Source organism: Branchiostoma floridae, chromosome 13 (genome assembly GCF_000003815.2).
Source record: "Branchiostoma floridae strain S238N-H82 chromosome 13, Bfl_VNyyK, whole genome shotgun sequence".
In the NCBI taxonomy this organism is placed as follows: domain Eukaryota; kingdom Metazoa; phylum Chordata; class Leptocardii; order Amphioxiformes; family Branchiostomatidae; genus Branchiostoma; species Branchiostoma floridae.
The window spans coordinates 17597367-17619285 of record NC_049991.1 but is presented as its reverse complement, the minus strand read 5'-3'; the positions used below and the strand labels follow the sequence as shown (position 1 = coordinate 17619285).

Below are 21919 nucleotides of genomic sequence, written 5' to 3'. Positions count from 1 at the left end.
CAATATGAAGTAAGTCTTAGCCTCCTTTTTGATATTTTTCTTGGACTTTTTTCCACGATATGTTTTGGCTGGTGCATTTATATTTTTTGGTCGTTTTCTCAATTCAATGTCTTTGCACTGCTTTCATTGTGGCAATGTACAGGGTTGAAAATACTACTCGTCCGCTTAGGCCTACGGCACATTTCTTAACCAGGGCCGGCCGGGCTGTTTTCGGAGACCAAAAATTAAAGATAATGCCGGTAAATAAGCACAAGGCATGATGCTGAATTGTTTTGGCTCCGTTTTGTGTTTTTGTTGTCTTCTATATCGTTCTTTTCTTTCCCCAAAACTGGTTTCTACAGATCGGCCAATGTTCTTATATCACCGATCCCACGTTCAATTTGACAGGGTAGATTTTCAGGCCAAATATGTGCTCTGACGATCACGATTTTGAAATTTGGTGACCTTCTGGCGGTCAACATCATTCGAGACTGCCGAATGCACCCGAATGTTCAGCGAAACCATCTGTTTTTCATGCGGAAAGTCTAAAACGCAAGGAAAATATCAAAATTTGACCAGTAAACGTGAGACATGCCCAAACTCCGGACAGGAGCACAATCTCCTGGTCTATCGCGTGTAATGTGGGAGGTGCCGACTGAGCATAATTGATATTGGTTCAATAGTTGCAAGGACGAGTTCACTGTAGTCTCCTCCAGGCCTACCTACGGGTTACGAATCGCAGAATTCGGCAAAAAAGCGACAAATGATTAACCAGGAGTGTCAGTCCCCTCTAAGATCAAAATTCCCTCTCGATCCGGAATTCAAACCATTTTGTAGCAAAAGTCCCTCCGGCAAATTCCTGTATAAGTTAGCGAGCGTTGACAGTCTAGAAGTAGCTTCAATAAAGGTTGATGAAAGCTCCTTGTGAAGAGGCTACAGGCTTCGGTTCACGCACTGAACATCAATTAAGGGTTTATTCTGTGAGGTTTTCTGTCGCGTCTTCTCTACTCTTATTTTTTCAGAAGACAGGTGTGTCTAAGTGAAAGTAATTGGATAATTGGTTGTAGCTACTGCTGTGAGCTGTGCACGAAAATAGATCATGGTAATTATGACGTCACAATGGAAACCAGTTTTCGTCCTTTCTCAGAATGCTGCGGTTGTGTGTGGAGTCTTGTTCGTGCTCACTCAAGCGGCACCCAGTGTGAATGTTCATGAGATTTCTGACGTTTCCTTTGTGTTTTCATGAATATGCATGACCACGGTTAAGTCCCCAAACTTTTTCATGGGTCGACCTGTTATTCGGTCTGACGTTGTTTTTGTCTTCTGTCACAGGCCTTATGTAACCCAGAATACATCAAAGTGAACCATCTCTTCTTATGCAATATGATATTAATTTGAAAACACATCCTCGAAGACATGAAAACACACTGATGAAATAATGTGCAGGGTATAAATATAAACCTGACACTGTTTAACAAGAGGGCGACATCTATCTACAACAGATGTCGTTGATGGACGTATATGGACGTATGGACGATGGACGTATGGGATCTACATCATTCTTAAGAGCAAAAAAAAATACCCTCCAAATCACAGACATAACGTTACATGTTTGCCATGTCCTGAATATACTAGCCACTTTATGCCTTTGTCGTTTCATGTTCTAGATTTTTCAAAATGATCTCTTAGCGGCTTGGACGTTCACAAAGTCAACATATATCCATGTTAAAGAGCACTAAGTTGACGCAATGTCTTTGTAATACCCCAGGTTCCAAATCTGCCTCGGCCTGCTGGTGCTGTCTGTCATGATGGTACAGTCCAGCGCCCTACGCGTTCGTCCTGTCCCTTGTAAGTATACTGTTCAAGTACAATAATTTGCTGTTGAACGAAAAAAAAGCTGCAAAAATTGTTATTTTCGGAGACTGGTGGTTTCTATCATTGTTACTCTCTGTGAAGTTTACATGTTAAAGCAACCACGACTTGCTAAATGCATTTAGTAGGAAATCGAAGGTTTAAGTGCATCACAAATCTCGCCAACTACATGTAGCTTGGACATTGAAATGCTAAAGTGTTGCTTCAATGCACGTACCATGGTACAATCTTACGATGTCCTTGCGCCAGCTGGACAACCAACTTCCCATTCCCCAAACGACATCTATCTAATGATATTCTTTTCCTCATAAGCCCCTAGTTGCCCTTCACCGCCAACCGATGCCTCCACCTACCGACGTGGCTGTAGAGCTCCCTACACCAACGGTGAGAAGTGCACCTACTACTGCCGCCGTGGGTACACCGCAGTCCCCAGTACCACCACCAGGACCTGCTCTAACGGGGTCTGGAGTGGGACCACCCTGGTCTGTATAAAACGTAAGTGTACTAACTTGAGGCATATCTAAGTAATCTCCAAGTAGATCCCACGGTAACATAAGACAGTATCAAAAGCTGTCAGAGGGGTGAAGCCAGCCTAGGAGTGTTACGCTACATTTGACGGTGCCCGTTTGACTCCCTTTGGTCGGCTATACCCCTTGGCCAGCTTTGACACTATCTTATGGCACCGTAGGATCTGCTTGGAGGCTAATATGTAAGGCCCTGTTTCCACTAGACAGCAATCGCGCTGCGCTCTCACTGAGACCTAAATAGGATGTGTGCAGCCTTCGATTCCATATTGTGCGTATCATACAAAATGTAAAGGTGTGGCTGAAAAGACAACAAGATACACAAAGCGTAAAAGATTGGTCCCTTTTCTATACATTTCGTTGAGCGGTCTGTTAAGTTTTATGTCGCAGAGAGATCGCGGCGACAGCGCCCTCCTTGTGGAAATACTCTTTGCAATGAGTGCATAGTTCATTTACAAATGGACTGTTGACAACCTGTCGAGTAGACGAAGCAATTACTGACGGAACACATGGTTTTGACTACCGGAAAATAGCTCTTGGGGTCCAACTGAATCCCGGAATTTTCTGAATGGCCAAACACACTCACGGTAGCATGCAATTTGATTTTTAACTCGGGACACCAAGGTGTGTGGCGTGAAAGGAAAACGTATAAAATTTTATATCTAAGAATATACGAACTGGGACTTTTTGTCTGTTTAGACATACAAGGGCCCGAAACCATCAGTCGAATCATTTTCTTACTACCAATTACAGCATGTTCTTCACCGCCTTCCGTGCCCTACTCCATCCGAAGCGGCTGTACAGCCCCCTTCACCAACGGCGAGACTTGCACCTACACGTGCCGTCATGGTTACGCCCAAGTCTCCGGCAGTACCGAGAGGACATGTGTTAGAGGGGTCTGGACAGGGACCAACCTGGTCTGCAGGAGAGGTAACTAGGATCTGGATGAGCTGCCTTTGTGATATATTATGTAAATAATCTTAACTAAGCGTCCTAGCGCGAGATTTGGTACATTTATCCCAACGTCTGTGTAGCCTTAGGTCTGAAAACCTGTAGTTTGCCGTGCCAAGTCTGGACGGGGCCCAGTCTGGTGTGCACGAGGTGTACGAAACCTACAGGCCGTGCAATGGCCAAGTCAGTGGGGTGATCGCCTTGCTTGAATTACTACGCATTGTACAATTATATCATTCTTGGTGCGAAACTCAGATTTGCTCTCTATCTTTTTTTTTTTCAGGATGTGTGAATCCACCAACAGTGCCCGGCACTCTCAGGTTCGGTTGCAGCCCAGTTTACACCACTGATGAAAGCTGCTACTACAAGTGCGCCAACAGCAGGAACGCCTACTGCAAGGAGGTGTCCGGGGACTACATCAGGAGGTGCCTGTCTAACGGACACTGGTCGGGCAATAACCTGGAGTGTGACTGTGTCGGTGAGCACACCCGTATATGCCTTTCCAATTCATGACTTTGACCACTGAGGATACACCACTCCACTGTCATGGCTGGCTATAACGCTAGTTCACCTTCATCCATTGGGTAACCTATATTAGTTGCTTTTAAAAACAGGGTATTTGGGGATATCACGTTGATGAACATTAGTTTCAAATTGCAATATTTTCAGGATATTGCAGTTTAAAGCTATCACCCACCGACTTGATGTGCCTAAATACAATGTTTTAAAAAAACAACGGATATAGGTTACCCAACGGATAAAGGTGAACTAGCGTTAACGAAGTGCTGGAACGTTGCATGTTTGGTATAAATTTCACTTCTAAGTGTTGACGTCTTTACTTTTAAAAAGACGCTGGTAGCTATGGCCTTCCAACCTTCTCTATACCATGGTCGGAAGCAAGGTCATCTTCGCCAGTTGACTTTAAGTTTTGAAGAAAAAAAAAGAAACTCGAGAAAGTCATATTCTGCTTGTCAGAGGAGCGCACTGGGCCCAGAATAGGGTGGATTCTAGGCTACCTCCAGTCCGGCGCCGACCTTGGTGGGGGTGTTCGGGAGCAAAATCCTCGAAAGGTCCTGAATGTCTGACATGGCCCTAATCTCTCGCTCTTTAATCCCTCCAGATAAAGTTGGATGTTGCCGGCCGGACATCGTGTTCGTGCTGGACTACTCCGGCAGCATCCCGGACTCGGAGTTCGTGAAGATTAAGAACTTCGTCGCGGCGCTGGTCGATCGGTTCCAGGTCGGTGTCCTGGACGCCCAGATCGGCGTGATCCGATATAGCAGCGCTGTCATCCATGAGTTCCACCTGAACACTCACGACAAGTAAGTTGCATGATGCAGAAACGCTGTTTTAATGTACAACCATCAACTGTTGTTGATTTGTCTGTGTTTGTAAATTTAATAGATAGATAGATAGATAGATAGTTATAGATAGATAGATGTGTGAGTACGTGTGTGTGTGCGTGTCTGTGTGTGTGTGTGTGTGTGTGTGTGTGTGGCTGTCTGTGTATCTGTGTGTGTGTGTGTGTGTGTGTGTGTGTGTGTGTCTGTGTGTGTGTGGGTGTGTGGGTGCCATTACCTATACCACTCTTCGTGTGTACCCCAAAAAATGATACTGGAATATAAACTTATTGACATGATTTTCAATTTTGTGAAACTTTGTCACAACGGCCATTTGTCTCCACAGTAAAGCAGACGTCCTGAGTGACGTGAATGCCATGCCCACAGCCACTACCGGCGGGACCAACACGGCAGCCGCGCTCACCTACGTCGCCAGCACCATGCTGTTGCCAGGCAACGGGAACCGCCCTGACGCTCCCGATGTCGTCATCGTTCTGACTGACGGCTACTCTTCTTCAAGTGTGGCCGGACCAGCGGCGGTTGGTTTATTGCTTTATTGGGATGCCCTTTAGCTATTGAGCTAATCTTCCAGGGCTCATTCAATGAAAATATACAGTATATACAATCACTTAAACAAATACAATTTTAGAAAGTTTATTTGCAAGTTCATGTCCGTAGGCTAATTGCAGGTAAAATGGAAGGGTATGTACAGCGTACAAAGCAATATACAAGAGTCTAAATAACTCTAAAAGCTAACTCTAGCTTCTGAGTTATTGGGTCCGACTTCTTCTCAGGAGACAGTGAAAAACGAAAGATCCCAAGTTTTCAATTATTTTTCTCAAGTGTGGGTTTTTTGATGTTAAATGTTCTCCTCCACTGCTGTTCCTAGGTCCTGCATGGCATGGGCGTCCAGACGTTCGCCATCGGCGTCGGGGCCTGTGCCAACAGTGCCCAGCTGACCCAGATCGCCAGCTGCCCGGACTACATCTACAGGCTGCCCGATTTCAGCGCCTTAAAGAGCATCACGGCAGGCATGCACGATCAGATCTGCTGTCACAACCAGACTGGTAGGTGTACGTTTTATCGCTCCACACCCATTTTCCACCAGAAGCAGTGACCGCTGAGCGACCAAAGATTTGACAAAATCGTTCAACGAATTTCATAGATAAAGAACAAATGTTTTTACATTTTTGTTTTGTTGTATACATCATACCTTTGCATCTTCCATCATGTTCTAGTTATGAAACAATGTGTCAGACAAGTCCAATTTTGGTCGCTGTACGGTCGCTCAGCGATCGCATAAGCCGGCGAAACGTAAAGATGTTGACGCTAGGTCTATCTGATATCACTGAGCTGCCTCAAAGGCCATGGGACGGTTATCTCTACCTCTAACCTTTGCCACAAAATCTCGTCTATAGCCACTTGTCCGGAGAACTACGAACGCGTGGAGGTGGATGGGACCGCAAAGTGCCTGCGGTTCTCCGCCAGAGGTGACCGTAAAAACTACCAGGCCGCCAGCCAGACCTGCCGGGCTGAAGGTGGTCGTCTGGTGGTCATCAAGTCCGCCGCTCTCAACACATTCATCGTCAACCGCATCCAAACCACCTACGCCGCCGAGACCTGGATCGGGCTGGACGATCTCACTGCTCCTGCTGTAAGTTTTTCTTGCTTATACGTTAATCGTACACATGCTAATTAACCATCCAGAGTGGGTGAATGGCATTTCGTCCATTGTTTCACATTAGAAGTAAGTTAAGTTTTGCAAATTAGTCGATTGTCAATGGTTGACTTTTTTCGGAGTGAAAGACCCGTAGTCTTGTTACTTTCCTATCTAATCGGATTTTGCCCCTGTTACGTGAGGAACCACTGTGTACAATGTACCTCATCCCATAAGACAGCACTACGACCTAAAATTTAACTGATCGCTCAACAAACCCTTTTACGGTTTGTGTGTTTTGTTGTCTTTTCAGTCATACTTTAAAGTAACATTTTGTATGATATCAAAATTATGAAATCAAGGGTTATACAAATCCAAATATAGATCGAAGGAAGTTGTTAGAACGATCATCTAGTTGAATGGTAGAACACTGGGCAAGATGAGGCCGTGTGGCAACATCTCTCTGATAACGAATTTTCGAACATTTCCACAGTCCCAGTACCGTTGGAGCGACGGAAGCGTGCTGGGCGGCGGTGACTTCAGCGACTGGTCTCCCGGGCAACCGGACACGATTTACGGAGAGAAATGTGTCGAGATCCGCCCTCAGTTCAGCTACAACTGGAACAACCACCATTGCACTGAGCTCAAGAACTACATCTGCGAGATAGGTACGTCACGGCAACTACACCAAGCAGCATCAAGAAGATTAGGTGTAAGGTGTCACGAGATTTACAAGATCTTAGTTGTCATTGACAAAAGAGATAGGGCCTTATGAAGAAGGTATTAGAAATCATGAAACATCTGGTCCCGAGAAAGGTAGGTTCCAGCATCTGGCCATTTCATAAATATATTGTGCTCCATACCCTACATCTTTTTTGTTTTTTTTTTCTGCATAACACATTAACAGTTAGTGTATGTAGCACAGCAAATGCTTTCACATGCTCAACTTGTGGCAGACTGTGCAGGAGTACAGTGAGTCTGGTACGTTGCACATCGCCGAGTCCATCTGTCAGGATGTAAAGGACAAGAAGACGTAGTAGCTACTGTAGAGTTCTGTTACAGGTAATGATAAAGCACCAAGCAAAGTGGACTACTACGAGTCACGGAACATTGTTCACGTACTCGAAATCATATACATTTAGACGTCAGTCCAATGGCGTTCATGCTTTCTTTTACCACAGCACCTGGATCACCGCCGTGTTGCTCGAAGCCGCGGATTTCCCCGTTCCCGGTTGACGTCCTTGCCCCAGCTGCAGCAGAGAGCTCGAGACTGGCCCCTCCCATCCAATGCGCTGCTCCGCCTGCCGAAGAAGAAGGAGATGCCTCGGCTGCAGAAGAGGAGGAAGATGCTCCGGTTGCAGATGAAGTGGCAGCAACAAGGGGCTAGACTGTGTGAAAATCACAGTTTGTTCCTATCAAACAACGATGTGTTCCTTTTGTTTGATAGGATGCGTCTCGGAAGAGCCTTTGATGCTCATTTTTTTCACTTTGTATGCTTATATGCTTATATATGTTTAAGTAAAACAGGCATTGAACCAAGGGTGTGAATTTTAGAATTCAATACAAGGTTGAACATTAGAATAGTCACATACATGTAGAATATGATTTTAGACTTTTAGTGATTGCATAAACGGTGAGCAGTTGTAAAATAGTCTCTTATGCATCATATTGACAGAAAGGTTAGCGGTATCCTGCGTTTTTTTTTTACATCTAAGCTTCATTGTAATTTTGTTTTGATAGATATCATTTAAAAATTACTCTAAACTGTTATAGTAACTGTATGTAATAGTAAAAATATACCAGTAACAACATTTTTATAAGATTTGTAAACTAAGTCATAGACGTGGTTTCTCTACACAATATATATATAAGGCATAATGTTTATATGTTTATGCTTATCGTAATGCCCAATACGCAGATTAGCAATGATTGTACATTGACTTCAATACGTTTTATGCTGCATAGAGGTGGCTATGGAACAAACGCGCATATCATTGTAATATCTTCCATTATGATATAGGATTAACTTGCACACACGAAACGTTGAAAGAGGGCCGCGAACGTCTTGAATTCTACTTCTTAGGCGAATAGTTGACAAACTTATTCAAAACAACTTCAGTCTGTGGCTTGGTCAATATCAAGAGAGTTTAGATATGTGTACATGCGTTTTTCTTTTTAATAAAGTGGTTTGCGGGAATCCGTGCCTTGCCTGGGAATCTTTTAATTTGATTTAATTTCTATATTAATTAAACCATGTTTAAGTTGGTTTGATTGACTATTTTGAAATTACGCATTATTGTGTTTATCCTTGGATTGTTCTGTAAAAAGTACAATATCAACGCTGCTGAATAACAAATCCCTTGATAAGGTGCATTGAAACATCAATATCTTTGAACACATCTAGTTGCAGTACAGAGTAAAACTGTTAGGTGGCACTTGTAACGTTTCTAAATGTAGTCATCACATAACGAACGTACCGTCCCGACTGATGTATCATACACAAGGCAACTGTCATTCCTGATTGTTAGTGATCAACCCCTTCTCGAAATCTGACCTTTGAGTCTTCTGCCATTTTAACAGACCAATTACTGGAGTCAGAGTAAATGGATCTATAACGTTACGTGTAAGATGTACTTGTTGACATTGTGAATCACCCATCTATGAAATCAGGCAGTGGCCATTATATGGGTTACTGCGCCACTGTAGCACGTAGTAAAATCACCTATTGTTAGTGATCAACCCCCTCTTGAAAGACTTGATTATCTAACACATTTATTTAGCCCTGAATAGTATTTTAGGACAGAAAACGTGATAGTTTGAAAAGTTGTGATAACTTGTTTTTTAGCGGTTATACTAGTGAATTTATGTGATAGAGGGGTGCTATCCCATTTTTTCTCCAGTAGACACAAATTTAGACCAATTTTTTTGAATGACCTCTGAGTCTTTTGTCATTTTAAAAGACCAATCTGAAGTCAGATTAACATGCATTGGCATAATTCCGGTAGTAAGACTTATACCGGTAGATTAAAAATACTGGAACTTAAAGAGATCTACACATGCAACAATAGTTATTTCTGAGCTGTGCACACTTCAGACATCTAGGTGTCCAATACACCATTTACAAAGCATCGATAACAATGCATTCGAAGACAAGAAGGCCAAAAGTTTTCAGTATACTTTTTTTTAAATTTCGGGGTAGGCAGCTCGTCGTGGGACGAACACACTGTCACATTCATTGCCAAATTTATATAGATCATAATTACACATGCTCACGGCACAAGACGAACATGATTCAACAACAATCTTGAATTTCTGTTGGTGACCTACAACTCATGTAAAAGTGTGAAGAACCGTTGCATAATAGCCCGGATCTACGACTGAATGGGCAAAATTGAACGTACGCAGCCATTTTCCCGCCATATTTATATCTACACTAGCAGTGAAGTGTTACGTCTTTGTGACGGACAGAAGTTAAATGAAAATTCTTGACAGTATACGTCCGTTTTCTCATGACATTTTGTATGCTCATGCAGGTTTATGTTTTATGCATTTACTGACAGAAAAGGAAGGAACATCAGAGGATGTATAAATGTACATAGTGGCAGTTAATTGTGCCGTGTTTCTTCCTACCGGTATTTTGTACCCCCTCCCAACCACGCGCCCGTTCGCCGTGTAATTCCGCGGCGTGTTACAATTACAATATTACGCTTTTAGCAGGACAAGAGTGGCAGAAAAGTTACACAGAAGAAGTGGCAAGGGTAACCTATAACAGCAACATGTAACTGGAGAAAATGATGCGTTGACAATTTGTCAAATCAGTATGGCTAGAGAAATCGTCGTAAACGTACCGGTATTATGATAATAGATGTTAACGGATCTACACGTGTAACCTGTACTTGTTGACATTGTGAATCACCCAGCTATGAAATCAGTGGGCATTATTAGTGTCACTGTGACACTGTTGTGGTGTGCAAAGTCTACAAATAGAATAAGGAACCATCACTCCAATGACCAGCAACATACTCAGTCGGATCATATGTGTGAATGGTTTGACGTAAGGTAGGGAGTACATACGTCTGCGCTTAAGAATGCAGTAACGTTTTTGTGACTGAATCTGACACAAATAGAATACCATATATGTGCCTGAAATCTAAAAAAAGCCGCCACGTTGTAATAGCTAAAAGTGGATCTGAATAAAGTCAAAGTCAAATTCACAGTGCTAGTGAGTACGACGTGTACGTTTGGGAAACCTTACTCTGAGCTTTCTTATGGTTATCATTTGCACCATGAGAAAGGCTATTCATGTTACGTTTGTCACGTAGCAGTCCAAGGTGAACATGTTTCACAGGTTTATATCGTGTTTGGGTTCAAAGGGTGATGTGAGGCTGACGAAGTATCACCCATAGGGGAGGGAGTTTAGGATCAACACATTAGTTAGTAGTTAGTAACACCTAAAATATACATGTCTAGTCACAATCTTCTTAAACTAGGTTACAGGCTCCAAAATGAGGCTTATTTCTGTTAACTGGAGACGTACGTGCTGTCTATTTTGGGTCAAGCCGTTTACGCAAAATATTCGGAAGACGTTAAGACTGAGCAAGTTCATTCATGGTCTACTTTCCGCCCGGATTTTTCACTCTGGACCATAGTGCCCTTACTACCTGGCCACAGTGGCACACACACACAGTAACGCACATAATGACCACTAATTTCATAGATTCACAATGACAACAAGTACAGCTTACACGTGTAGATCCATTTAATCTGACTCCAGTAATTGGTCTGTTAAAATGACAGCCGACTAAAAGGTCAGATTTCCAGAAGGGGTTGATCACTAACAATAAGAAATGACAACTACCTTGTGTAGGATATATCGGTCAGCATCGGGACGCTACGTTCTTCATGTGAAAACTGCACTTAGAAACGCACTTACAAGTCTATCTCTCTCAGATAGATTCCTAATCGTCCATATTTGTATATTCTAAACAGCAATTCAGCGATAAAGAAAATACTGCGAACTTTTGTTCTAAACTGTAAATCAAACCAATTTAGACATTAAATCAAATTAAGAAGATTCCCAGGCAAGGCGTCAATGTCCCGCAAACCACTTTATTAGAAAGAAAAACGCATGCACACATATTTCACCTCTCTTGATATCGACCGAGCTACAGACTGAAGAGTTTGGTGTCAGCTATTCGCCTAAGAAGTGCAATTAAAGACGTTCGCAATATGGTACTCTTTCAACGTTTCAAGTTAATCCTATATCATAAAGAAGACTATCACAATCATATAATATTATAATCAGCCACCCCTAAGCAGGATAAAACGAATTAAATTCGATGAAAATCATCTAAGTCACTATTAACATAGACATAAACATTTTGCCTTATATGTAATGTGCAGCAAAACTACATCGATACAGTTTCCTACATATTAAATCTAAAATATTGTTTCAGGTATATTTTTACTATTACATACAGTATCATAATAACAGTTAAGTAATGTCTGCCTGGTATTTATCGAAACAAAATTACAATGAAGCTTAGGAACCTATGTAAGCAAATAAAAGCAAGATACTGCTACCCTTTCTGTCATTAAAATGCATAAGAGACTCTTTTACAACTGTTAACCGTCTATGCACTATCAATTCAAGCCAAAATGCATCTATGTATCATGTTCTACATACATACGGAATTTCTAATGTTCAAGCTTGTATTGAATTCTCAAATTCACACCTTTGCTTCAATGCCTGTTTTTACGTAAACATATTTATGCATAAGCATTTAAAGTGAAACAAATTAGCATGCTATCAAACAAAAGGAACACATTGTTGTCTAGCCCCTTGTTGCTGCCTCTTCTTCTGCAGACAGAGCATCTCCCTCTTCTTCAGCTGCCGGAGCGTCGCATTGGATGGGAGGGGCCAGTCTGGCGCTCTCGGCTACATCTGTGGCAAGGTCGACGTCACCCGGGAACAGGGGAATCCGCGGCTTCGGGCAACACGGAGGCGATCCAGGTGCTATAGTAAAAGAAAGCATGAACAACATCGGATTAACGTCTAAAATGTGTAGAAGTCAAATCCAACCTGTTTAGAAATAGCCAACACTAGTATTAGAGTAGAATAGAGTAGAGCTGTCCATTGTCACTTGTAAATCTATCATGTCTATACCATGTACTTGCAATTAGCCGTCGGGCACGAACTTGCAAATATACTTCTTCTTCTTCTATGATTTGGAAACATGATCAGCGTATTGTGACTCGTGTTTTTTCAAACAATTTTTTACATAAAAAAAGCTAACTACCGGAAGTACTGTTCATTGGTTACACAGACATACAACAATAAAAAAAGAGCCGATGCAGGATAGGATATGGAGAACAATATATCATGAACATGAAATAACCAGATGCCTTTCGCAAGTCCAGATGTTTTATCATTCACTATTGCTTCTTCAATAGGTCCTAGCTCTTTCGTCAATGACAACTATGTCTTGCATATGTTGTAACACCTTACACCTAATCTTCTTGATACTTTTTGGAGTGGTTGCTGCAACGTACCTTTCTCGCAGATGTAGTTCTTGAGCTCGCTGCAACGGTGGTTGTTCCAGTTGTAGCTGAACTGAGGGCGGATCTCGACACATTTCTCTCCGTAGATCGTGTCGGGTTGCCCGGGAGACCAGTCGCTGAAGTCACCGCCGCCCAGCACGCTTCCGTCGCTCCAACGATACTGGTTCTGTAGAAATGTTCAGAAATTCTTTATCAGAGAGATATTGCCACACGGTCTCATCTTGCCCAGTGTTCTACCATTCAACTGGACGATAGCACTACCAACTTCCTACTATCTGAATTGGATTTATGGAAACTTCATTTGTATACTTCATAATTTGAATATCGTGCAAAATGTTATGACTTAAATGACAACAAAACACATTAAACGTGAAATGATTCGTTTTTATGTTCGTTGAGCGATCAGTCAGCGATTTTAGGCCGCAGTGTTGTCTTGTGGAATGGTGTACATCATACACAGTGGTTCCTCACGTAACATTCCGAGTAGATAATCATAATAACAGAAAGAAACATGACTAAACAGAAAGAAACATGACTACGGGTCTTTTCCTTCTGAAATACCTGAAATACCCATGTACTATCCTGAAAAAATCGTCAAAACATAGTTGTATTTACTACTAATGTTTAACTTAGCAAAGGAACCAATGCCATAAACGCTGTCTCGATGAGTAAGATAAACATAAGGCAGACTTACAGCAGGAGCAGTCAGATCGTCCAGCCCGATCCAGGTCTCGGCGGCGTAGGTGGTTTGGATGCGGTTGACGATGAACGTGTTGAGAGCGGCGGACTTGATGACCACCAGACGGGCGCCCTCAGCCCGGCAGGTCTGACTGGCCGCCTGGTAGTTTTTACGGTCATCTCTGGCAGAGAACCGCAGGCACTTTGCGGTCCCATCCACCTCCACGCGTTCGTAGTTCTCCGGACAGGTGGCTGCAGACGAAGTAAGCGATGATGGTCAAAGATAGATTAACTTTATCATAGTCTTTTAGGTCGTATGGGCAGTGGGCTGTTAATGCACGGTGTTGGACAATGGAGCCCTTTCCTCTCCTTTCACCCCCCACCCCCATACCGAAGACAAGTACCTATTTTACACTGTACATAAGATAAGTTTGGCTGGCTTGGGCCATCACTGAGCAACCGTGCGACGACCAAACTTGGATTTTTGTTATCCTTGACTTTATATTTAGAATATGATAAGGTATAAAAGTAGGACTTATACATCACATAAAAATCGTTCTTTAACAATGAGATTTGTTGAACAATCTGTCAAATCTTTGGTCGCTCAGCGCTCGTAACCTCTGATGGGGCTGTAAGGAGATAAAACGCACACGTGCGTAAAAGAGGAAGACAGAAGAAAAAATGGGCAGACAACATCAAGGAATGGACAGTTTTGCAGCTTCCCTCTCGCTGACACAGGACCGAATGGAATGGAGAAAAGTACTGATCCAAAGTGCCACCAAGCAGTGCCCCCACGACCAGGGGATACTGGGTTAAGGGATTAAGGTACAAGGTAGTACACGTACCAGTCTGGTTGTGGCAGCAGATCTGGTCGTGCATGCCTGCCGTGATGCTCCTCAGCGCGCTGAAGTCGGGCAGCCTGTAGATGTAGTCAGGGCAGCTGGCGATCTGGGTCAGCTGGGCGCTGTTGGCGCACGCACCGACGCCGATGGCGAACGTCTGGACGCCCATGCCGTGCAGAACCGACGCTGGCCCGACCACACCTGACGAGTAGCCGTCAGTCAGGACGATGACGACATCGGGAGCGTCAGGGCGGTTGCCGTTGCCTGGCAACAGCATGGTGCTGGCGACGTAGGTGAGCGCGGCTGCCGTGTTGGTCCCGCCGGTAGTGGCTGTAGGCATGGCGCTTACGTCACTCAGGACGTCTGCTTTACTGAAGGGACAAATCGCCGATGAGATAAAGTTAGAATCTTTCACAAAAGGACAATGACGTCAATTAAATGAACCTTATCATTCCAGTATCATTTAGAAAATGAACAAGCTTTTGCTGCTTATAGTTAGGAAGACATTATCCTAGTCACTGTAAAAACTGTTGTGACACAGACACACACGACCATTGATGGTCAATACAACATACAAACATCGTTTCTGCATCATGAAACGTACTTGTCGTGAGTGTTCAGGTGGAACTCATGGATGACAGCATGGTTGTACCGGATCACGCCGATCTGGGCGTCCAGGACACCGACCTGGAACCGATCGACCAGCGCCGCGACGAAGTTCTTAATCTTCACGAACTCCGAGTCCGGGATGCTGCCGGAGTAGTCCAGCACGAACACGATGTCCGGGCGGCAACATCCAACTTTGTCTATTAAAGAGGGATTAAAGAGTGAGAGATTAGGCCCCTGTCATACATTCAGGACCTTTCGAGGATTTTGCTACCGAACACCCCAACCAAGGTCGCCGTCGGATTGGAGGTAGCCTAGAATCTAGGTCCAGTGCTCTCCTCTGATTGTATCCAAGCAGACTATGACTTTCTCAAAAATCTTTTTTTTTCTAGAACGTATGGTAGGCTGGTGAAGATGACTGTTAAAGGAGGTTGTAAGACCACAGTTGGCTATGTGTGACAGAGGTGTTAATGGAAGTCTCAAATAGCAATAAAACGCTTTGCTTCATCGCTATGACCTATTAAAAAGCTCCTTGCTATGACAGTAAGGTATCCTTATTGGTCAAAGTCATAAATTTGAAAGACATCTACTGGTGTACTCACCGACACAATCACACTCCAGGTTATTGCCCGACCAGTGCCCGTTGGACAGGCACCTTCTGATGTAGTCCCCGGACACCTCCTTGCAGTAGGCGTTCCTGCTGTTGGCGCACTTGTAGTAGCAGCTTTCACCGGTCGTGTAAATCGGGCTGCAGCCGAACCTGATAGTACCGGGCACTGTTGGTGGATTCACACATCCTGAAAAGAATATAGAGAGAACAACTTTGAGTTTCGTGGTGAGATTTTGTTTGAACCTTTGTTTATTCATGAAAGCCTGCAGGCCGCTTTTCATTAAGGTCATGAGGGAAGAGGCAAGGATCAGACAACGTATATACCAGAGATGTGGACAGTTCAATCATTTTCTCTCACTGTCATATGAGGACCATGGATTAGCATGGCCTCCACCAGGCTATCGCCGCAAGGGGTGCGGTTCATAGAGCACATGGAAAAGTGAGTAGAGAAAACTAGTTTCAGATGTTCAGTGGTGCTTCAACGTTCAATCACTATAAGGACGAAAGGATACATGGAATGAAATATTTGTTCATTCGTGAACAGGTCGTATGCCATCTACGACCAGTCAAAACATATCAAGATATATCTGTCATTGTGTAAAACTTCAGTGAAGTCCTCTGATCATCCCCTCATGTGCCACCGTCAGATATCCCTGTGGAATTAAAGTCAAAAGTAGAGTTTAAGTTCCAGTCCTTCCCGTTACATAGGGCGACGCCCATCTCCGTTGCTGTAGCCCTGGAAAATACAGCTTTGTACGATCACTACAGCTATGCACAACTCGGCCGGGGATGGAACTCACGACCTGTCGAAAGCAAAGCGAAACACACCAGTCATTTGGGACAAAACATTTCCATCATCAAGCACGAAGACAGGCCATGCATATCCTTACCTCTCCTGCAGACTAGGTTGTTTCCTTGCCAGACCCCGTTCACACATGTTTTCTCGGTATTGCCGGAGACCTGGGTGTAACCAGGGCGGCACCTGTAGGTGCATGTCTCGCCGTTGGTGTAGGGGGCTGTACAGCCGCTTCGGGATGTATAGCGCACGAACGGTGGTGAACGACATGCTGAATGACAAGAAGAAAACAATTTGACTGTTAGTTTAAGGGCCCTTATAGTATATGTCTGAACAAACAAAAATCCTAGTTCGACACTGCAAATTTGCCAGATCGCTTAAGGATAGAAAAATAACGACTTTTTACGCTTTGTGTCTTTTAGGTCACACAATTACATTTACTATATGATTTTCACAGTATTAAATCGACGGGTATACACATCCTATTTTGGCAGAAGTGTGAGAGCTCAGTAGAAAAGGGGCTTTTAGATATGCCTTAGCCCATGTAAGTATGTGTTATACTTACGTCTTACACAGACCAGGGTTGTCCCACTCCAGACCCCTCTAGTGCAGGTCCTGACAGTGGTACTGGGTACTGCGGTGTACCCACGGCGGCAGCGGTAGGTGCATCGCTCCCCGTTGGTGTAGGGATACCCGCAGCCACGTCGGTAGGTGGAGGGATCGGTTGGCGGTGTAGGGCAACTAGATGCTTATGAGAAAAAATCATTTATTAGATGCTGTTGGGGCAATGGAAAAATGGTTACCCAGCTGAGTCAAGGACATCGTAAGACGGTACGTGCATTAAAACAACACTTTTAGCATTTCAATGTCCAAGGAAGTTGGCAAGATTTGTGACGCACCTAAACCTTTGATTTCCTACTAAATGTATTTTAAATAGCAAGTCGTGGTTGCTGTAACATGTAGACTTCACAGAGAGTAACAGTGATAGAATCTGTCAGGCTCCGATAATAGCCAATTTTCGTCCATCAGCAAATTCCTGGACTTGAGGAAGAAGGAGGACTACAAGTTCTACTGGCAGGGGAAGGGGTCAACTGAGCCCAGGGAGCACGGTGTAGGCTTCGCATTGAAGTACACTAGAACCCCGTAGGAAGGCATGGCGGAGGCTAGAGTGAACTCGTTCTTTCAATCAATATCAATTGTAATCAGTACTCACAAGGAATCGTCAATACTTACATGGAATAGGGCGAATGCGGAGGGCACTGGACTGTACCACCAGGACAGACAGCACCAGCAGACCGAGGCAGACTTGGAACCTGGGATATTACAAAGACAGTTACTATGACAACTTGGAACTTTGTGGCATGGATGCCACAGAAGCCGTGAAGAGCCAAATGGAACAATAGAGGCATGCATATTAAGAATCGCAGAACCCACAAATCTTAGAAAAGGTGGGGCTTTTCGTCTCCCTCTGCTTCCAAAAAAAAGAAGTCAGACCCAACCTGTTTAGAAATAGCCAACACTAGTATTAGAGTAGAATATTGTTTATAACTGTTTATTGTCACTTGTATATCTACTATGTTCATACCGCATGTACTTGCAATTAGCCCTCGGGCACGAACTTGCAAAACAAACTATATTAAAGGATCTAGAGTACTCGTGCGGACGTGACAAGAACTGTAATGCTATGTCATTTATCAAAACAGCTCATCTTATGCGCTTTAGATTTAAATCTTAAGCTTATACATCTACCTCATAGAGCCCGCTGTAGATAGAACATCTACATCAACACAACCCGACCTCTTGTTAACCAGTGAACGGTTTATACCTTTCCCTGTACGTTATTGTATGTGTGTGTTCCAATGCATTCGAACATGAGTTTTCAAATCAATACCATACTATATTGTATACTCGTACGAATAGCCTATTTAATTTAATGTTGTCCGCGGATTACACACATTACCTATGACAGAAGGCAAAAACAAGGTCCCACCAAATAACAGGTTCTCCCAAAAAGTTTTTACACTCTACCGTGGTCATGCATATTCATGAAAACACAAATGCAATGGGAACGTCAAAAATCTCATGAATAGTCACGTCACAGATGGGCGGCAAGCATGAACATGAGAAAAACTCCGCACACGCGCGAGGCATTCTGGGAGAGGATGAAAACTCGTTTCCAGTGTGACGTCATAATTATCTCTTCAAGAATAGCCCACAGCTGAAGCTATAGCCAATCATCCAATTACTTTCACCTAGTCGCACCTGACTTGAGGTAAACAAGAATGGAGAAGACCTTGCAAAATAAACCCTTAATTGATTTTCAGTGGGTGAACGTAGCCTTTTGCAGATTGACAGCGCTGGCTAGTTTACATGATGATTTGCCAGGAGAGTTTTGCTACTAAAGGGTTTGAATTCCGGATCGAGAGGGAATGTTGAATAGCGTGGACTGACTCTCCCAACTAATTATTTCCGATTAATTTTTTTTTGCCGAATTCTACGATTTGTACCCCGTAGAACGGCCCGGTGGAGGCTAGAATGAGCTCGTCCTTTCATCCAAGATTAATAATTATGATACATGTAAGTCTGCACCTCCCACATTACGTCCGATAGACCAGGCAATTGTGCTCCTGCCCGGGGTTTGGTCACGTCTCACATGTACTAACTTACTAGTACCGGTATGGGTGTGTATGTGTCTGTGTGTTCATGTGCGTCTGTTAGAAAGGCAGAGAGTCAGACAGACAGAGAGGGGTTGAGGTATAATGTGTCGAAAAACTTTCAACCTATTTCAATAGCATTAAGCATACTTTTATATCATTTAAGCGTTGGAATAAATATCACAGTAAAGCCAATTTGATATCCTTAGATTCAGAACTACGCCCACCGTTTAGAAATGGCAGCTTAAACCATGTAAATTCATGAGGTTCACGAGATTACAAGTGTTCATACAAAAACTACATTTCTTCAAATGTTACGTATAAAACTTTGCAGGAAACATTTTTGGATGTGCAACAGATTGAACATTTTATGTCTCATGTAGCAGCACACAGGCACATTCTGAAAGACATTACAAAAACGTACAACCAAAGAACCTACCCCTACCGCTCCTGATGTGGTATGGTCCAAAACATTAACAAATACAGATTTTCTGGTTAGACCAGTGCTGTACTGTGCCCAATATCAATATCAGCATGGCTTTGAATGGCGACGACAAATGAAGGAGACAAGTTTATGTTCTCCGAATGTTTGGTAATTTTTGTCGATGGTTTGTGTCACCGTCTTATGTAGTTTTGCCTTTAATTAGATGATCTGTAACATCGACAGATTTGCGGCCAGGTGTTCTACCTCTCTCCAAATTACTGGGCAGGACATGGAAATGTTGCTAGCGACGGGAGAGGTATGTTACTGTAATACAGATTCACTTTTACGCTCTATAACACAAAATGTATGCGGATCATGGCGCAGAATGCCTCGTTCCGGTTATTAAATAGTGCCATGGCAAGGTTGGAGCATGGCGCGTGGACGATTTGGTGTTTTTTTTTTTTTTTTTTGTCATTCGAGTACATTCATTGACATGTGTACGCTTTAGGCTAGTGTATAACCACGTACGGACATACAAACATGCCCGTACTCGCTCGCGCGCGCGCGCGCGTGTGTCTGTGTGTGTCTGTGTGTGTCTGCGTGTGTCTGTGTGTGTCTGTGTGTGTGTGTGTTTGTGTTCGCTTGTGTGTGTGTGTTAGAACAAATTTAAAACCTCCTTGGTTAGAAAGAGAGAGCAAACAGACAGAGACGGAGTGAGGTATAATTGCGAGTTGATCAAGATGCGAAGATTAGATACGGCAGGTAACCTCACCTCATTTTGACGATCTCACCCCACTCTCAAGTAGCAGCGAAGTTTGATGACCAGAGCAGTCTGAGATACGAGATGTCATCATGGCTTTATATTCTTCTCACAAGGAAACGATTAGGTGTTTTTTCTTGTCTTTTCTTAGTAAAGGAAACGTGACATCACTATAGCGGTGTTCTTTGTTACGTGTGATTACAGTATGCACGTCCACGGGAAAACACTGGAAACTTTTTTTCTAGGAAAATTGGACTTGCGCAATCCGGATTTTGTTGAAGTGTTTTCAGAAGTTGACAAGGTATTAAAAGTATAGAAACGTACTAGTTGGGCATTTTCTATCACCAAGTGTCAGGTATGTGTTATTGTAAATCTCATATCTCTTCTCTCATGACGCAGGTAGCTTCAGTTTTCATCCCATACAACACTAGTAATGCCCCCTTTCCACTAGACGGCGATCGCGCTGCGCTCTCCCTGCGACCTAAATAGGATTTGTGAAGCATTTGCTTTGACACTGGGTATATCATTCAAAACGTAAAAGCGTGACTGAGAAGACAACAAAACACACAAAGTGTAAAAAGATTTGTTTCCTTTTTATACAATTCGTTGAGCGGTATGTCAAATGTGTAGGTCGCAGAGAGAGAGGGCGGCAAAAGCGCCGTCCTAGTGGAGAGGGGGTATAAGGCACGAAACAAGACAAAGGCAGCTCTGTCGCGATACTTGGTGAGACATTGTCATACTAATGGTCTGTCTCTTTTCGCAGAGAAAATACCGACACTTCATTTCATGACGGCAAATCTTCTAGCCATGATCTAAAATGATTGAAAGTGATTCCATTATTAATATCATAAACGCGAGTACTAGATTTTAGTTTTACATCTAATTATTTTGTTTTGATACAAAAAGTTGGATATTTCTTGAGAAATCACGATCTGCAACATCAGTAACCTATAACTTTGCACGCGGCAAGTTCTGTCAGAAGGAGAGTGAAGAAATTGTTTCCTTGTGACGTATGTAATGATACTGTCGTCCTATTTTTATGCACAAAACGTCGATTGGGTATCTAATTACTCCTAGTCAGTTCTAACCAAGATTAAAACATCCAATAGACTGTATAAACCCGTGATGTACACCCGTTTGTGGTCAACAACAACAGCAACAAGAAACTTGAACAGCACTGGGCTTCTTTTCACGAATAGCTACCCCCTCTCCCATACTTTAAATAAGCGCTCCAGAGTCGAGGCAGTCCTTGCGTGCGTGTAATGGTGCAGAAAATAAGGGCTTAACTCGATGCTTAAGTTAATCGGAAAATTAGTGACCTTTAATAGGTAGGGCAGCAGATAATACAGAGCATGACGGTGAACAAAGTCGCGCTGGTAGCTGAGAAAAATTTGGAAGGGGTGACTTAAGGTATCATTTATGAGTTTTCTTCACTCCATTGAAAGTAATACAAAAATACGTTTTTACATGGGAGCGTTCATACTGAAGCTACAGAAAACCTCCCCATATTATCTTTTTGAGCACATTTTCCTATGGTTATTCCTTACACCATGGAAAGTCTATTCGTGTTAAGCTTGTTACGTAGCAGTCCAAGGTGAACATGTTTTACAGGTTTTTATCGTGTTTGGGGTCAAAGGGTGATGTGTGGCTGATGTAGTATCGCTC

At 43.2% G+C, this 21919-nt stretch overlaps 3 protein-coding genes across 3 annotated transcripts; 2 read left to right on the top strand and 1 right to left on the bottom strand.

The window, feature by feature from the left end:
* The first annotated feature begins 1727 nt into the window (after positions 1-1727).
* Positions 1728-5783, top strand: LOC118428580 (cartilage matrix protein-like). The gene is made up of 7 exons (XM_035838678.1): positions 1728-1827; positions 2164-2346; positions 3129-3305; positions 3610-3804; positions 4447-4648; positions 5013-5205; positions 5556-5783. Exons 1-7 carry the CDS (start codon positions 1785-1787, stop codon positions 5781-5783), a joined length of 1221 nt encoding a protein of 406 aa, XP_035694571.1. The 5' UTR covers positions 1728-1784.
* A 306-nt stretch (positions 5784-6089) lies between these two features.
* Positions 6090-7022, top strand: LOC118429737. Its single transcript, XM_035840358.1, has 2 exons — positions 6090-6320; positions 6817-7022. Exons 1-2 carry the CDS (start codon positions 6121-6123, stop codon positions 6989-6991), a joined length of 375 nt encoding a protein of 124 aa, XP_035696251.1. The 5' UTR covers positions 6090-6120; the 3' UTR covers positions 6992-7022.
* A 4390-nt stretch (positions 7023-11412) lies between these two features.
* On the bottom strand, positions 11413-20271 carry LOC118428579 (complement factor B-like). The gene is made up of 10 exons (XM_035838677.1): positions 20267-20271; positions 17650-17729; positions 16982-17164; positions 16511-16687; positions 15613-15807; positions 15009-15210; positions 14408-14775; positions 13579-13814; positions 12876-13050; positions 11413-12339 (listed from the first exon to the last, which is right to left on the bottom strand). The coding sequence occupies exons 1-10, from the start codon at positions 20269-20271 to the stop codon at positions 12158-12160; spliced, it is 1803 nt and encodes a 600-aa protein (XP_035694570.1). The 3' UTR covers positions 11413-12157.
* Positions 20272-21919: the final 1648 nt, after the last annotated feature.